The sequence below is a fragment of the Pleurodeles waltl genome, chromosome 9 (assembly GCF_031143425.1).
Source record: "Pleurodeles waltl isolate 20211129_DDA chromosome 9, aPleWal1.hap1.20221129, whole genome shotgun sequence".
NCBI lineage: Eukaryota > Metazoa > Chordata > Amphibia > Caudata > Salamandridae > Pleurodeles > Pleurodeles waltl.
Genome location: NC_090448.1, coordinates 791,325,974 through 791,343,865, shown reverse-complemented (window position 1 = coordinate 791,343,865; position 17,892 = coordinate 791,325,974). Strand labels below are relative to the sequence as shown.

Sequence of the window (17,892 nt, the reverse complement as noted above, 5' to 3'; positions counted from 1 at the left end):
GGCTTATCTCAGAAGCAATGTGTAAAGCATTTGCACCTAACACACAGTAATAAGTAAAAACACTACAAAAGGACACCACACCAGTTTTAGAAAAATAGCCAATATTTATCTCTACAAAACAAGACCAAATACGACAAAAATCCAACATACTGTAATAAAAATATGAATGCTGCAAGATGTACTTAACAATACAGTTCCTTGAAGTAGATAACTCCACCTGGGGCTATCACGGCGTCGTGAACAACAAAACCAAAAGTTCAGGCTGGCCTCGGTGTCGCGGGCCAGCTGCGGTGTCGGGAAGACCCACAAACAGTACCTTGGATTCGCAGGGCGTCGTGACCCTAGCAGTGAGCTCCAGAGAGCGGCGTCGCCGGCGTCGGTTCCGGAGTCGGTGCAGGAGTCGTCGGACCCTTGAAGTCACGCACCTCGGGGATCGAACTCCGGGCTGATGAAATCAGGTGCGCTGGCGGGGATGGCATCGGGCTGCGGTGCGAAGTGGGTCAATGCGACGTGCGGTGCCCACAGGTCACGGTGCAGGCAACGGCTCGGTGACGGCGTCCAGCGGCGTCGGTGAGACCAGGGCTGCGGTGTGAAGCGGGGCGGTGCAATGTGTGGTGTCCACAGGTCACGGTGCAGGCAGCGGCGGCGTCGTTGCGGAAGCGCTGTTGTCGGTAGGCCCAAGCCAGCGGTGCGGGATGGGACGGTGCTTCGTGACCCTCACGAGAGGTGTCCACAGGCCACGTGCAGGCAAGGATGCCTGGTGACGACACTGGAGCCGATGGTGCCGGTGTCGGTGGACCGGGGCTGCGGCGCGGGAGGGACGGTGCTTTGTGCTCCTCACGAGTGGTGTCCACAGGCCACGGTGCAGGCAGCGGCGCCGGTGTCAGCAGGAGCGACGTCGTCGGGGATGCCCAGGCTGCGGTGTGAGCAGGTGACACTGGAGTGCGGGGCCCTCAGGTCGCGGTGCGAGCAGCGTCTCGGTGAAGTCGTCCGATGACGGCGTCGGTGAGACCAGAGTCGCGGTGTGAAGCGGGGCAATGCGACTCCGTGCGGCGTCGGCAAGTCACAGTGCAGGCCAGTGGCGTCGTTGCTGGCATCGCAGTGGTTTCTCCTCTTGAACAGCACAAAACACACAGTTCCCAGTGCTGCAGGTCGAGGAAACTGAAGTCTTTGGTGTCCCTGAGACTTCCAACAGAAGGCAAGCTCTACTCCAAGCCCTTGGAGAATTTTCTCAAGCAGGACACACAGCAAAGTTCACCCTTTGCACTCTTTTCAGGCAGAAGCAGCAACTGCAGGCCAGTCCAGCACAGCAAAGGGACAGTACTCCTCCTTCAGCTCTTCTCCGGGGCAGAGGTTCCTCTTGATTCCAGAAAGATTCTAAAAGTCTGGGGTTTTGGGTCTGCTTCTTATACCCAGTTCTGCCTTTGAAGTTTGCTAACTTCAAAGCAAAGTCTCAAGTGTTTGCACCATCCTTCCATGTCCAGCCCAGGCTCCAGACACTCACCAGGGGGTCGGAGACTGCATTGTGTGAGGGCAGGCACAGTCCTTTCAGGTGTGAGTGACCACTTTTCCCCTCCCCTCCCGCACAGATGGCTAATCAAGATATGCAGGTTACACCCCAGCCCCCTTTGTGTCACTGTCTAGAGGAGAGGTGTGAACAGCCCAACTGTCAAACTGACCCAGACAGGGAATCCACAAACAGGCAGAGTCACAGAATGGATTAAGCAAGAAAATGCCTACTTTCTAAAAGTGGCATTTTGAAACGCACAATCTTAAAATCAACTTTACTAAAAGATGTATTTTTAAATTGTGAGCTCAGAGACCCCAAACTCCACATGTCCGTCCGCTCCCAAAGGGAATCTACACTTTAATCAGATTTAAATGTAGCCCCCATGTTAACCTATGAGAGGGACAGGCCTTGCAACAGTGAAAAACGAATTTAGCAATATTTCACTGTCAGGACATATAAAACACATTACTATGGGGGTTATTCTAACTTTGGAGGAGGTGTTAATCCGTCCCAAAAGTGACGGAAAAGTGACGGATTTACCACCAGCCGTATTACGAGTCCATTATATCCCATGGAACTCGTAATACGGCTGGTGGTATATCCGTCACTTTACCGTCACTTTTGGGACGGATTAACACTCCTCCAAAGTTAGAATAACCCCCTATATGTCCTACCTTAACCATACCTTAACCATACACTGCACCTTGCCCTGGGGGCTACCTAGGGCCTACCTTAGGGGTGTCTTACATATAAGAAAAGGGAAGGTTTAGGCCTGGCAAGTGGGTACACTTGCCAAGTCGAAGCTACAGTCAAAACTGCACACACAGACACTGCAGTGGCAGGTCTGAGACATGATTATAGAGCTACTTATGTGGGTGGCACAACCAGTGCTGCAGGCCCACTAGTAGCATTTGATTTATAGGCTGTGGGCACCTCTAGTGCACTTTACTAGGGACTTACTAGTAAATCAAATATGCCAATTATGGATAAACCAGTCCACAGTACAATTTATATGGGGAGCACTTGCACTTTAGCACTGATTAGCAGTGGTGAAGTGTGCAGAGACAGTAAACCAGCAAAAACAGAGTCCAAAACCAGGAGGTCAGAAGGCAAAAAGACAAGGGAGACACGCCAAAAAGCTGCCAGGTCTAACAGGATCTTTATCAATCCAAAGAGAATTATGTTGACATGTTTTGCTATAATTATTATGGACACCATTTCATTCACAGAGCAAGTACCCCAAAGACTATTTTAATTACACACAATGGGAACATTGTCTGACTCCACTACAAGGGAGTTCTAAAACATATTCTGAAAAATATACATATTTTTCTGGGCACAATGTTAAAAATGCTGAGCCATAATATTTTAAATTGCCATTTAAGTAAAATGTACATATAATATTGACAGATACACAATTCATTTATTCGGATTCCTATGTTTCCTGGTTAACTATAGAAGGATATGAATATTGGTTGAAATCGATTGGCTTAAAAAGTATGTGGGGAACTAAAAATTTGCAAATAAGGGGAAAGGAATCTTTATTTAGAGCATGCCTGATACCTGTTCAAATGATATTTTTAAATGAAACTGTACAACAGACAAGTTGTTTAGGCTTAGCAAAAATTAAGGATTTTAATGTGCCCAGCAATTTGACTATTTGGGGATTAGGCTATCTGATGACCAACGGTGGTCGTCACAGATTGAGAAGAGTGTGTCCACCCTTCGACAGAGGTCGACTGTGATAGCTAGAAAAATTGCTAATACTACAGAAGGTGAAATTTCACCTGCTATCATAGTATATAAGGCAGCGGCTGTGGCCGCTTCAATCTATGGTGCTGAATTATGGAGCACTGCATTTCTAGCTGCTTGACGAAGGTGGAAAATCGCTTTATGCGTAATTTTCTGCACTTACCGACAAGAACCCCACTCACACCTCTAAGGCTGGATTTAGCCTTAAATGAGATCCACAACGAGGCCGCCTTAAGACCCCTTATTTATTGGGTCCGCCTTTGGACAACCGAATACTTGTCCCCCTACCAAACAGCAGTTGCTGAGCTTTTAGCGGATCGCAGTGTGTTAAAAGTTCCCTGGCTTAAATACATCAGAGATACGTGCCAACTCATTAAAATGGACGAGGTGTGTTCAGACCCCCATAGCTTGACGAAGGAAGTAAAGGCACGAATAAGGCGGTGTTGCTGGGAGTTCATTTTGACCCAACTTTGGTCCAAAAACTACCATGGTAGTAGGACGTTACAGTTTTTGGACCACAAGTGTAGCCCTAAGTTTGAGGCTTTTATAGATAACATCAATCCCCGTTACGCCAAAACACTTTTTATTAAATTTAGGCTAGGGGTATTGCCTCTTAATACGGTTACTACAAGATGGTGCAATGAGGTGCATAATTCGAGATTCTGCCACTTCTGTCTTGAGCAATCTGAGACATTGGCCCATTTTATGTATTTTTGTCCTAGGTATCTGATGCACAGGAAGAAGTGGATAATCCCCTTATGCAGATCAATGGGGATAAGGAAACATAGTATATCCTTGCGAATCCTTGCTAGTGACATAAGTGATAAGGTGGTCTTTGCCGTTGCCAAGTACCTACAAAATGCTTGGGCCATAAGAACTAGAGAATACACTGCTGACTGATTCGATTAGCTATAATTACCCTAGGCCTCTGTTGACCATTATGGGCATGAAACCACAAAGGTTTGCTGTAAAGGAAAAGGAAACTTGATGTTAGTTTTACATTGTTGCTATAACTGTGTGTATCAACAGCTTATTTTTGCACAATCTATCGTAGGAAGAAATAGATTATTTTATGGAATCAATTTTAGGTAGGCTTTCAGATCTATAAAATTAGATAGTTGTCCGGTAATTGATCTAACAAATGAGTTTTACATTTTAATTCAGTATAATTATTGTTCCTCCTTTTAATGTTTCATGTGGAAATTGTGCTTTTTATCATTTATAATCTCATTGCATGGTAATTGCCTGTTATTTATTGGATACTTTTATGGCTTTCAGCCGAAATAGTTATTTATTGATTATTGATTATTATTATTGAATGTGCCCAGTATTCCTGCCCCTGCAAAATTTTACAAATAGCAAAAGTTTATCAATGCAACAGAATATCAGCTCAGTGAATGGGTCCAAAATGGCACATTTAATGCTTCAATTTGCGTCCTGGTGGGTGGTTATTGTGGCCAATAGATACCAATGGGTGTCATAAACGTTTTATAAACTCCATGGGGGAAGAGGGGTTAGAATAAGACTTCTGTCAGCCATTCAATGGTTTGTACACAGCTGCCCTTGCACGGGGCATGTAATGCTTCGGCAGCGAACTTGGCTTGTTATCTCAAGGGAGTCCAGTCCCCTTGATTACCTGTGCGTCCCAGGTGCTCTCAAATGGCAGATATGTCCTCCTCAATAGTGAGAGCTGTTGTGGGATGCGAGCCGGCATAGTTTGTCGTTTCGGTCTCTAAGATTGTTACATGCTGCGGGAACGTACTTTTTCCTCCTTCACGACAGAGGGAAGTAGCTGAGATTTGGCCCCATATCGCTACTTTAAATGTGAATTTTGACAAGTTGAGCAGACTCAAGGCTTTATTGTTTCAATAACATGTGTTGCTCACATCTGCACGCAAGACCTATGCGCTTCCGGTTGCGAGGTCATCCGCAGAGAAACAGTCCCTTTTAAGTACTAACTTTCCAAGACACTTTGGTGAATTCGTGGGACGAATATTTAATGCGTCCAGTACTGCTGGAATCGCAAATTTGTTTAAGGCTGTTGGTTCTAGTTCCGTTCACACCTTCTCCTCTTTATTCAGCTTAATACCTTCAGCCATCCACTCAATGTTCTCCAGTATTTTCAGGGGATTTCTGATTACTTCGGCTGTAATAGGTGGCATTTTGCCATCGCTACTTTTTCTGTGCAATGGCTGACCCGCTGCAACAAGGAGGATTGAAAGCGCTTCCACTAGCGCAGCTGTGTCGTGAACGCATGATGCAGTACTTTGGAGCATCACTCCTGGAGCAATTGGAGTGTGACTGGTCTCTGTCATTCAGACCAGTTTTGTATTGTGTGCAGCCCGTGTTTTGGTGCCTCTGATGCTCGTTTGAACATGCACTGAAAGTTTGTCTTTCTACGCAGCACTTGCTTTCATTGGACGCTGGTCTGTTGATGTTCTCGCTGAGGGCTCATTACCAGACATGCACGTTGAGTTTGCTACTGGAAGCTGTTTATAAGTTGCCCTTTGTGGATCATGCAGCTCTAAACCCACTGTTGGCCACACCACAGAATGCTGCTGCCTTGGCTGGAGCTCAGGCTTTGGAACACAAATGCTCCTTGGTTTTCCTTGATGATGAACTTACTAATTTACTACCTGCCGAAGTGGAAGATTTCCTGTCTTCAATTATCCCGGATTTAATTGCCAACTTCAGAAATGACTCTGACTTTTGAAATCCAGCTTTTTTTTTTACGCCACACTTAACATTTTAAATTGCCCTTTTAATACATGCTCAGGCGTCTTTTAACTTGTCATTATTAACATTCCCATATATATGCCTTAGAATGAATTTTACTAGCTTTTATATATAATTAGGTTTTGATTCACCTTTGAATCGGCAAGGGGAGGGTGTTGTGAGCCATTTTAGCTATAGTTTTATACACATCATTTTAGCAAACTAGGCCTGCCGCTGTACACTTTAACCTAGATATGTTTATTCATATCATTTTAACAATAGCCACATTTGCTGTCTTGTTTTATTTTCTCTGTCTAGCTGTTCTTCTCCTAGGACAGCACTGCATTCGTAAACAAGACATTTCTTTCACTCTGTGCTTTTCTCAAGGCTGCAGTAAGATAGGTTGCCCGCAATAGTGGAACGCTTTGTCTCTAATGTTTACAAAAACATACACACTCTTACGTGGGGTCTTGGAACATCAGCTGTTTTATTATGAAAACACTACTTTGAACCATGTACGTTAGAGGAAGATTTCAGCCAGATGATCACGACTGTATGCTGATTGCTGAGTGCTTCGCTGCAGCTGCCTATGTAGACCACAGACCTCTTGCTGAGGTATGAGGGATGATGTCTTCCCAGGGGAACCTGAAGGGCAGAATTAGAGCTTAACATGCTATGCTCTAACATAGTATAGGTAGGAACTATTCTAAAAACCTGTAGTGACAATATGGTAGCGTTATTTTTGTGTTTTACTCTCCTTGTCACAATTTTAATACTGGCATGCTTCATCTTCCTAGTTATTGCAATACATGCTTTATTATCTAAGACGCAGTTACTTCAATAAACCTTATTGAACTATACTCTGCCTCTGATTGTCCTTGCATATGTGAGACTAATGTAACTGAGAGAACCGGATGAGATCTGAGTGACCACGATTTCCCTGAGGAGTCATTTGTGTCATGCACCTGTTTGCCCAATCATCCCTACCTTTGGGTAGAGATGAGGCGCTGCTAGTTAGCTGGAACAAAACCCGGATTAGGTAGACAGGTGTCATCTGGTCTGGGATAAGACTCAGTTCCCCGCAATGCAAGTGATTCTGCCGCCCAAATCCAGTAGTCTCATTAGGATAATGAGAACCTACGTGACAATCTCAACCAAACTGTAGGGCTCCCCCGTCTTTTTCTCTCAACCAGAGTCAGTAGCAGAAAGGTCGCTTTACAATCTTTATGTAAAACGTGCCCTCATGTACTACATTGACAGGACCAAACCTCTCCGCAAAACATAGCAACTCCTCATTACATTTGTTAAACCTTGCAAAGGTCATCTTTTGCCAATTGGGATTATGGTTATGGCCAGGTGGATTGTGACGTGTATCCAAAACTGAAAGCAAAGAGAATGTTGCTGCCCTGCATAGACTGCATTCCACCCAAATGAAAGGGGCCACTAAGGCTTTCCTTGGCAGTATTCCATAGCTGACATTTGTAAGCAAGCTACGTGGTCCAATCTGTACACACTTACCAAACACTACTGTGTGGATGTCCTAGCTCGCTAAGAAGCTAACAGTGATGAGACTGTCTTAATGACTTTGTTTCAGACATCTGCAACATCCACTGGCTGACCACTGCTTAAGAAAGTACTGCTTCTTAGGTGATGCTGAGCATATGTATCTACATCCACACATGCGACAAACAAAAAATAATAATTACCCTGTAAGCATCTGTGCATAGTATGTAGTGCTGTAGATTCACATGCGCCCACCTGCCTCCACAGGATTTGGTTGTTCTAGATATTCTTCTCTTTCATTTACATATTTAAACTGTTATACACAACTTTATTCATGGTTAATAAGCTGTCCTACTTACTGCTCCACCAGTGTGGTCACCCAATGTGGGAAAAACATTCTAACAATGGAGCCGGTGCCTATGCGCATTGCCAACGAAGGGAGTAGATACTATACCTCACAACTCAAAAGATATTTTCAAAGAAAACAAGCTGCAAGTGTCAAGCCCAACGCTAGATGGCATGAATATCCAGAGCATGTGAAGCTACCGCACTACACGCTACAAACAGATGCTTACGGGGTAAATAACATTTTCAATATTCACAAAAATTTTCCGAAACTCCTCCCCTTCTTTGTTTAATATTCCCCTTCCTTGTCTCAGGTCTAGCTACACCTTCCGCATTTATCAACAGCGTGAAGGTGGAAAACATTACCTGAAGCGCCTTAGGCCTAATACCTGATTCAACAGATTCCGAAAAGCTATCCAGTCAGTTAACTTCAACCATTAGATAACTTCACTGTGACTAACAGCATTCTGCCCTTTCATAAGGAGCACATCCATACACAAGGTAGTTCCCTTCACTGCCAGGAGCTACTGTTGCAATGTTTGCTTTTTGAGCCCACAAACAAATGTTAGGTTTTAGCCAGTGTTTTATTTGGTTCACAAGGACCAGTCAGCTTTCATAACAATGATGTTTTGCAAAACCTGTGACAAAACAAAAGCAAGCATGAACAAATAAAAAAATGGCAGCCAGAGCCATACCTATTGGCTTTGCCAGTGTTTATTTATGAGTAAAGAATTAGAAGGTCCACAAAGAGGTTGGAAGCTTTGGTTTTCAGCACCATGTGTACAATCTTCATCTGCTTTGGATTTAAAGGAGGGGTAGGAGAATCCGAGGGAGTTGTTTAAAAGGTGATTGCATTGTGCTACAAACAATGGATTTGTGGGTGCTAGAGAATTTTAGCCTTGAAGTGTCCATCATACTTTGCCAGTATAGCTTTTTTATGTTTTTAGCATGTTAGCATTAGGGGTCCTTAAACTAAATGAAAAAGGAAAAATGTTCTTCCTTTTAATTTATTTAATTATAAATAAATGTATTTTTATGATATACTTCTTAAAGAAAACCACACAATTTACCTGAACAATGAGCATTTTTATTAATTAAAATCATACAAATTCATTATATTACATCACTTAAAACCATTCTACACTATTTGCAACTTCATTATTAAAAAAAAACACAATTCATAATATCATTAAAATTCTGGGTATTACATCTTTAAGACAATTCAACACTGTTTGCAACTTCATATAGCTCAATTCATATCATTAGAATGCTCAAATAGATTGGCAATGATTCATTTGGCCCCATGCAATTTAAAACTCCCTTTCTTGAATAAGCAATATGTACTTGGGAATGACAATAGCACACCCTAATTGCTCCAGTGCCAACAAAGTGACCAGTGGATCACAATGTAATCTTAACCCAGAACTCAGAAAATAAGGTTGTAAGAAATTTTCCTTTCATCCAAAAAAGGAGGACAGTGTAACCATAGATGGATTACATATTTTTTCATTTGTAAATTATAAAAACTATGATCATTGTTTGACCATTGTTATCCAACACCTTTCTTTAGAAAGCAGAAATCCTCCATTCAGGGTGAATCCTGATCCAGAACTGTAAAATAATGTTCCATAATCGCTTTACCAGGAATTGACCCAAATAAGTAAAAGACACCCCCTGTTCCCAGTATGCTAGGAACTGGCTTACAGAGCTTTTTGTAATGTGGTGCTGTTTATCACTGGCTAATGAGCAGAGATAATTCCCTCCTTGAGGACTCTCTTAAGCTGATTTCCCGTCATCTGATCACCTACACCCGTTAGATCAAATCCCATGCCAATTTTCCCCACTGTCTTTATAACATTTGGAGGATGTTTGCTTGCAGATAACATTATAACCTGCATTATCACAGACAATAATTTATCTTTAGAATCGTCATGTCTAAAGTCGTCCACAAAACTCAAGGCTCGTGATCCGGCAATCGCAGACCGGGGTCAAGATTGACCTCCAACTGTACTGCCTGCCACAATGACTTCTTAGAGGGCACCAAGTAGGCCTTTAAGCAAAGACTCTCCACAGAATCCCAATCAACCAGCTGGTCTAGTGCCAACAAATCTACCCTTTGGGATCAACTTTCCAGTTATGGCCTTTATAAGTCAGTTAACAGAAAAATCTTCAAACCTCTGATAAAATATCCTCAAGGCATTTGTTGCACTAAGTAACTCAGTTCGCACATCAGAAGCTTATTCCATTTCAGGTTCCATGAAAAGGTAATTCCTAGATATTTATACTCTTATTTATACATCTACCTGTGCTAAGATGAAGAATTAAAAAAACTGATATCTCTGGCCTGTTTGAGAAGATCATAGTCTTGGTTTTATCCATATTTACAACCAGGGAATTCATCTTACGATAAGCATTTAAAGCTTGTAACTGCTGTTTCAGGCCTATAAGTATCACTCCATCACAACTAAATCATCCACATATATAAGGCACTGGGTATGCACCCGTCCACTCTCTGGGTATAACAAATTCACTATTTCTGAAAAGTCTGGGGGATCGGAGATGAAAAAACTAAAAAGTAAGGGACCTAAGCCGTAGCCTTGTCTTAACCAGTTGTTTATAAGAATTTTATCAGTTAGATTTCCCAACCCCTTTAGATCAACCTTAATCCAATTATTTTCATGGAGTTCACAAATCATAGGCAGCACATCCTTAGAGATATTCCATCTGGCACTTTTTTTGACGTAGGATTCTGCAGCTGCCTTAAAGTCAACAAAGCAGCTGAAAAGTTTGCCCAGTGTACTTATTGCGCTGCTGGCAGCACCCCAAAGTGCAAAGCAGTGCTCTGCTATGGAGTACTTTGACTCAAGCAGTTAATGAAGAGTTTGAGTATAAATTTTAGATGAAACATCCAATAAGGAAATCAAACGATAATTTTCTGGATCACTTTGGGAACCCTTTTTATGAATGGACTGCATTATTGTACCTAATTATGTGGACGGGATGCAGCCAGTACTGGTAACCCATTTTAAAAAAGCACTTAATAGATTTGCCTACAATAATGGATTTGACTTGCAGTGTACGGTTGGGAGCCCATCTGAGCTTCTGGCCCTTGAAGATTTCAGAAATTATCTCTGAGATTAACCCTGTCGTTGCAATAGATTAGAGTCAGCTGCTTGATGGAAAGTATGGTCACTTTTGCCATCATAATCTGTATTTTTCTTATAAAGCTCCATATAAACTTAACCCAATTTGATTCCAAGTCCTGTGCCTCTAAACTAGATGGTGATATTACACTCTCTTTATTTACCAAAGGCTAAAGGAGCTTAACATTGCCATTGATAATCGCATGATGCATTTCGTTCCTCGAAGCACAGGCAATGCAGAAAAAAACTCATATTTAATTCCTCTTGTTCTATTGACATCAAATTAACCCAGAAAAATAAATTATTTTAGGACGTCTGTTTCCCGGAGATCAAAATAGCTAGTGTTCTGTCTTGTAAAACTTCTCCGTAAATGCAAATTAAATGTTTCTGTGTGAGCAATTGGTAAATCTGTTAAATACCATTTTAGTGAAGCATTATTTCACCACTCTGTTTTGGGACCATTTCTTTTCGCATTTTATTTGATATTTTCCAACATATTTTATTTTCCACTGCCTCCACATTTGTATTTTTTCCTCCCTAAATGACCCTCTTGTTGCTTTTTTCCCCGTATTGTTTTGCTCTTCCTTCTTTGATAATTAGTCATCTTCTCCCTTTTGTTATTTACTATGGTGTACTCTTTTAGATTTGTTTACATTTTTCTAATTGATTGTGGCACGTTTTCTTGTTTTCTGTCACAGTATGTGTTTTCCTCTTAACCTTTCCTTCAGTTTAACCCCTTCTCTGTCCTATCACTACCTTTTGCTTGCAACATCTCAACTTCCAGCGTTTCAGTCTTTCTCTCTGCATTGATACACTTATACTGGTTTATTTTTCTCAGTCCTCTTTTCTCTGCACTTTAAGTATGCAGTTTTTTTTGCTCCCTCTCTTTTCTTTCTCACTTTCTCTTCTTTCCTTTCCCTCTTACTACTTATTTTTATTTCTACTTAAGTTCTCTCTGTTCATTTTTTATTGCCATTTGTCTGAGTTGTCCTATTGCATTCATTCTTCTTCCCAGGATGACGCAGGAACGTTGAAGCGAACTCCACAGGGGTTGGCAAACAGTGCCAGTTCAGAAGCGATGGAGTCCACTCATGGTTTTGCAAGCAGCAAGAATTCTTTATACCCAGCCTCCCATGGGGCAGACAGTACCCCAGGTGAGGACTGAGACATATCTGTAGATTCCAATGTTTTCATTGACATGTGGGATACTGTAAGATGAAGGCTTCCAGAGCCTAAAAAAAATGTATAAAGCAGTTTAGTATGTTACAAGAGATGCAGAGGGTCAGTAGCAGCAGTGTTGTTGTATTGAATTGGTGACCAGTGCCTGTAGATTGAAGTAGGACGTTGAATACCAGAAGTTCTAGTGAGTGATGATACTCCTATTTTCTTGAACTGACAGTAAAACAATGTGTCTTTTTCCATTTAGCTTCTAGCCCTATCACAGCTAATCACCTCCCTGGGTCACCTGGATGGGACCTGTCTGAAGTCCCTGATGATTCAAACGCTTTCTTTTCGTCTGAGTGGGCAACCATGAAAAGAAAGGATGAAACTGAGGTTAGTGGCAAAATCATGGGAACAAGGGGTTGGAGATGGGCAGGGGATTTTGTGGGAGATAACCAGGGCTCTGAAGAGGAATGGATAACTATGAGAGGCCTTAAAGTGCAGTGTGACAAAGTTCCTATTATAGGAGGGTAAACTCAGCTGTGTGCATAGGCAGACCATATGTAGGAGTTCCTACACCTGCATACAAGATGGGTTTAGCATGATTCATACCCCTTGTAGGATGATGTGCCTGAGCTCTAAAGACAGTATAGATTCTGTGTGTCGACAGATAATATTTCACACCGGAGCTCCTCATTTGTGTACTTCAAATGTTGTTTGGCATAGTTTAATGATTGGTTACACACATGGTCCTATAATAAGGCGTTAGACATGTAGAGGAGATGCTGCCATCCCAGTGGTATGAAGAAGGATGTCTGATAATTTATGCTAAATTGCAAGAAGAGCCCTATGGAGCCTTGAATCCTTTGGGGATCTTAATGAACTGTTGCATAAACTTTGCTTGCGTGGATCCCTTTAGATTCTATCCATAACGTGTCTAAGGAGACTCATCCTATTCTATAATTCTGTTGTACAAGGACTGCTGCTTTTTGTTGGAACAATGAAGCCATGCTACTGATGACCTGTAAAGAACACATTTACAAGGATTCAAAGTAGTTTGATTTGTCTACGACCCCCGAGAGGTCAGACACCAACCAGCTATCTGAGCACCAGAAAATATATGAGAATGCAGGGCTGTCTTGTTTTTTGGAAACACATTCAACCTTGGGTGCCACTTCAGCCAGAGTCATGCCAGAGCAAGGACAAAAGTTGTTTACTCTGGATCATGTACTTTGTAAATTTTACCCTAAAGAGCTCTGCATCCATGTGGGACATCAGTAAGCCAAACCCTGTTTTGAAGCATGCCCTTTGGTTCTATAAACTGAGGAGCGATCCCTTTTTCATAATTTCCATTCAGTGTAACAGCAGAGAAGGTTCATCTGCTCACAAAAGAGGCACCAGTTCACATTTACCAATTCAAGCCTTGACTCTAACTTGCCCAAAAACCAAGCGCTGTTAAACAGTACTATTAGTATTTACTTACAGGTTTCGATAAGGTCCAGTTTGAAGAAAGTTAGAGCCCAAATTTCTACATTTATTAACTAAGACGGACACATAAGCCTATGGGTGTAGCCCAATGCCATTGTGATAAAGCACATTATTGTCATTGAGACACATATTATCACTCAGAATGTCCATTACATGTTAGGGGCAGCATCCAGCTGCTAGATGTTATCCTTACACAAGTTACTTTCTTTCAGTAGTGGAAAGGATTTGCTATACTGTTCTAGCATGCAGAGAAAGGTTTTACTGCGCTAACTGCTCCAGAGAATAACCAACCTACTGAGAAGGTCTCAAAAATACACCAGCTCTAAAACTTAGCATTCTGAGGTGCAGAGAGGCTCCCTCACAATGTGCAGAACTCTAATGTTGAAAGATAACCTCCCCACAATTTTAACAGCTGCACAACTGCATTTGGAGTGCATTCAGAGTTGATGGACACCTGCTCACTCCCCATTGTTGAAACAAAGGGCGAACCAGGTCAGCAATGTGTTATAATGCTGACAAAGTGATAACGCTCAAACTGTTCAGCCTGGCTCAGCACTGAAGAGTCCCTAGATGCAGGAGAAAGGAGATTTGAGACATGAGAATAGACAGCAGTCACAATGTATAAGGAGAATTCTCTAGTTTACTTCTGTAAAAGGCTTGATAGTACCAATTTAGGTTATGGTTTCACTTTAGTTTTTCTCCTTGGTTCACAAACCAGTTCTGCTAGTACATATGCAGACCCATACTGCACCAGAGATTTGTGGCTCTGATGATGTGGTATTTAGAGGATGTAATAATTAAGAACAACATACTAACTATGACTTTGTTCATACAACATTCAACAGTTAATTCCTGAACCATTTCCAGAATTTTCAACATCTTGATATGTTATGTTGATTTGTATGGTGCAACGTACCACCCATTTGGGTATCCTGGCGCTGGAGCAGGATCATAGGCCAGTTGGAGCTCCTAGTTGAATAGCCAGATCTTCAGTTTCTTGTGGAAGTTGATTAGTGACGGAGCTGTCCTGATGTTTTGAGGAAGTTCATTCCAGTTCTCAGTGGCAATGAAGGAAAAGACGGCCCTCCTGACTTTCTTCTGCAGATGCAGGAACGCTTGTGAGAGTGAGAGAGGTAAAGTGTAGCTGTCTGGGTCATTGGTAGAGTTGAAGTTGGTGTGGACGAACAGCTTGAACTGGCAATGTTTCTGGCCGGGTAGACAGTGTAGTTCGGTGAGGTAGAGAGTGATGTGGGCGCTCCATAGGACATCTAGGATGACTGTGGCGATGGTGTTTTGGGTGATCTGGAGTCTTTGCTTTATCTGGTTGGAGATGCTGACGTAGCGTGTGATGCCGTAATCAAGTCTGCTGGTTATGAGGGCTTCGGTGACCATGCGTCTTGTGTGCATAGAAAGCCATTTGAAAATCTTGTGAAACATTCTGAGAATGAGGCAGCAGGATGTGGTCACAGCGTTAACATGTTTATTCTTTGTTAGTTTGTCATCTAGGATGATGCCGAGGTTCCAGGTGTGGTATGTGAGGGTAGGCGTAGGACCTAGTTTGGGTGGCCACCAGGAGAACTTCAATGGGGAGGTCTTGTTTACGAAGATCAGGATCTCCGTTTTGTCCATGTTGAGTTTACATTGTACGTACAACAAAGTAATTTTCCTTGGTGTGGCAATCCTTTTGACAGTGGTCTTCGCCCCCATTTGGAGACAGGTTAGTGAAAGGATGTTGCTAAAAATAAAAGCTTGTATGTTTTTCCTTACCTCATGCCACAGTTTCATCTTAATGAAGAATGCTGTGTTACTCCTACAGCTGCGGCCAACTGGGGAAATACCTTAAGTACATGACCAGGAACTGTCACAGTTATTTAGCCTTCAGCTGTGCAACTCCTCTACCCACCTCACTCCTCGGGTATTATTATTATGCTAACTTGGGTAGATTGTAGGATGTGCAAGAGTTGTTTGGGCAATGGTAGCAATATTTTTGTGTGCTGCAAGGTTCAATTCTTGCATTAAAGACTAAAATATCTGAGGAAAACAGTACTCAGTTCTGACCAATGCAGCCATTCAGGACTGAGTTGCTGGAGACCTTCTTCCATTCAACTGCTAAATACACAGGTGTTCTCTACATATACAGGTAACTTAATTTGGGGTGCTGTGCACTTACCTGATTTTAAGATCCACTGACATCTACTCATTGAGCAGAGTTTTAAGGAATAACACAGTAATGCAAATTTCACAATTTTTCACTCATTGTTACTCTGATCTATGAGATTTCTTCCTTCTGTATGTTTGTGAATTTTTGTTTCTGTTTTGAGGCACCTCAACAAATCCAGATGAATAGCTGGTGAACCAAGGTCCCTACCTAGAGGTTTGTATGTCCATGGAGTCTCCCCAACCTCTCTCAACTCCTCCAAACATAAGATCCCTTAATCTCTAAGGGATTCCTCAGGTCTTTGATAGTTCCAGATCTGTGCCAAAATGCATTTTTCCCCATGCTTTTCTACTGCTAGTGTCAAAGACGGATGAAAACTTTTCATCTATAGCAAATTTCTTACTACATTTCATGTCTTACTTATGATTGTGATTTTCAGTTACCAATTAATGGACCACGTTAAGAAGATAATAAATATGTGCCAGGGCTCAAGTCTTGAAAGCCAAGCACCAATGAAATCTAAGAAAGTCACTTCATCAGTGCTCCCTATCGAGACTCGCTGAACACCCAACCACCTCAACTTAGTGGATGCTCCAGATGATTAATCTTTTTACTTCCTTTCAGAGCGAGAAAGGCCCAATAATGTGTTTAGGACAAATAATGTCATTGATTAAGCAGGATAGACCCTGGGTTTTAAAGAACCAGACCATAAAACTCATGGGCACAACATTCCCATCCTAGTTTGTGGCCAAATGAAATCCACGCACTCCAGACTTTAATGTGGATATCCTGGAATTGACTAAGTCATTAAAAATCAGCTAGGTAGCAGCTTGTAGCATTTTTCTGACCTTTTATTCCAATAAATACATTAAATACATCTGTTAAAATATGAAACCAGAACAATATGATCACATTTCTATAGTAGTTTGTTATTTTTATCTAGTTTAAGTGTTAATCAGGTATAATGTAAATGTGTAAAAGAAGCAAAATCAAACAGAGAGCTCTCTCCCAGTATTGACAAATATGAGACATAAATTCTGCTTTATTTAAAAAATAATTTAATTAGTTAGTTTAACTTAATACAAAGTTGCAAACTAATGAAATATTTAGCACAATATCTTCAAGAGCAACACTAATGATTCTATTGAGCCAACCCTTTATTAACCATAGTAATCTAAGAGCTCTTCCCAATTTAGATTAAATAAACCCAATTGATTGAAACTTTTTTTCATTTTCACTAAGTAAGCCATGTCCTAAACCCAGTTATTGATCTGCGACTTCTTAATGGATTTCCACTTTCTCAGAATGAGTCTATTTTTGCCACCATAAGACCTCGTTGTAGCAATGGTTGTTTTTCTTTCCTATTTGTGGCCACAGTTCTGTACCATTAGAGACAACATCTTTAATACTTTCAGATCCGTATTTAACCTCAAATGTAACCTGATGTTACCTTCTTTCCTCAGTCTGATATTATTGGACACTCTAAGAACATGTGAAGGTAGTCATCCTTAGCTTCCTCATATCTCCAGCAAGCACTGGACTATAATCATCCATCATTTCCATTTTAAGTTGTGTTGAACAAACTTTTTCAATATAGACATTGTTAAAGACACATTCTGGCCCTCATTACAACCCTGGGGGTAAATCCCGCTTTCCACCGTGCTGAAGACCGCCAACATACCGTTGCGGTGGTGGAATTCCGCTACAGGTATTACGACCCACATCTCGGAATCCTCCACAATACAGACACACACACAAGTCCGCCACACCAAAGGTCAGTGATAAACTGGCGATACCAAAACCGACACCGTCACGCCAACAAGAATACGCCCACACTATCACGACCCACTAATTAACGCAGCGGTCTTTCAACCGCGGTAATCCATTGGCAGTACACACTGCTGCGCTCAAAATACACACACACTTACAAAACACAACCACAGTGAACAATTCCAAATACACATACCTGATACACATACACACACCACACCCACACACTCACAACACTGTAAAACGCACACCCACATTACCCACAAACCCTTACAACGTAAAATTTTGAAGAGGGCCAGAGAGAGAGATTAGCAAACACAACACCAGCATCCACAGACACACAACAC

At 41.9% G+C, this 17,892-nt stretch overlaps 1 protein-coding gene across 2 annotated transcripts in view; it reads left to right on the top strand.

Moving 5' to 3' along the window:
- The window catches only part of MAP4K2 (mitogen-activated protein kinase kinase kinase kinase 2), a 305,818-nt gene that overhangs the window by 198,786 nt on the left and 89,140 nt on the right, over positions 1 to 17,892 (top strand). For both annotated transcript variants that reach the window (XM_069208012.1, XM_069208011.1), the window contains 2 exons: positions 11,984 to 12,122; positions 12,395 to 12,522. In XM_069208012.1, coding sequence (XP_069064113.1) covers positions 11,984 to 12,122; positions 12,395 to 12,522 — 267 coding nt within the window. The remainder of the gene's footprint in view (positions 1 to 11,983; positions 12,123 to 12,394; positions 12,523 to 17,892) is intronic.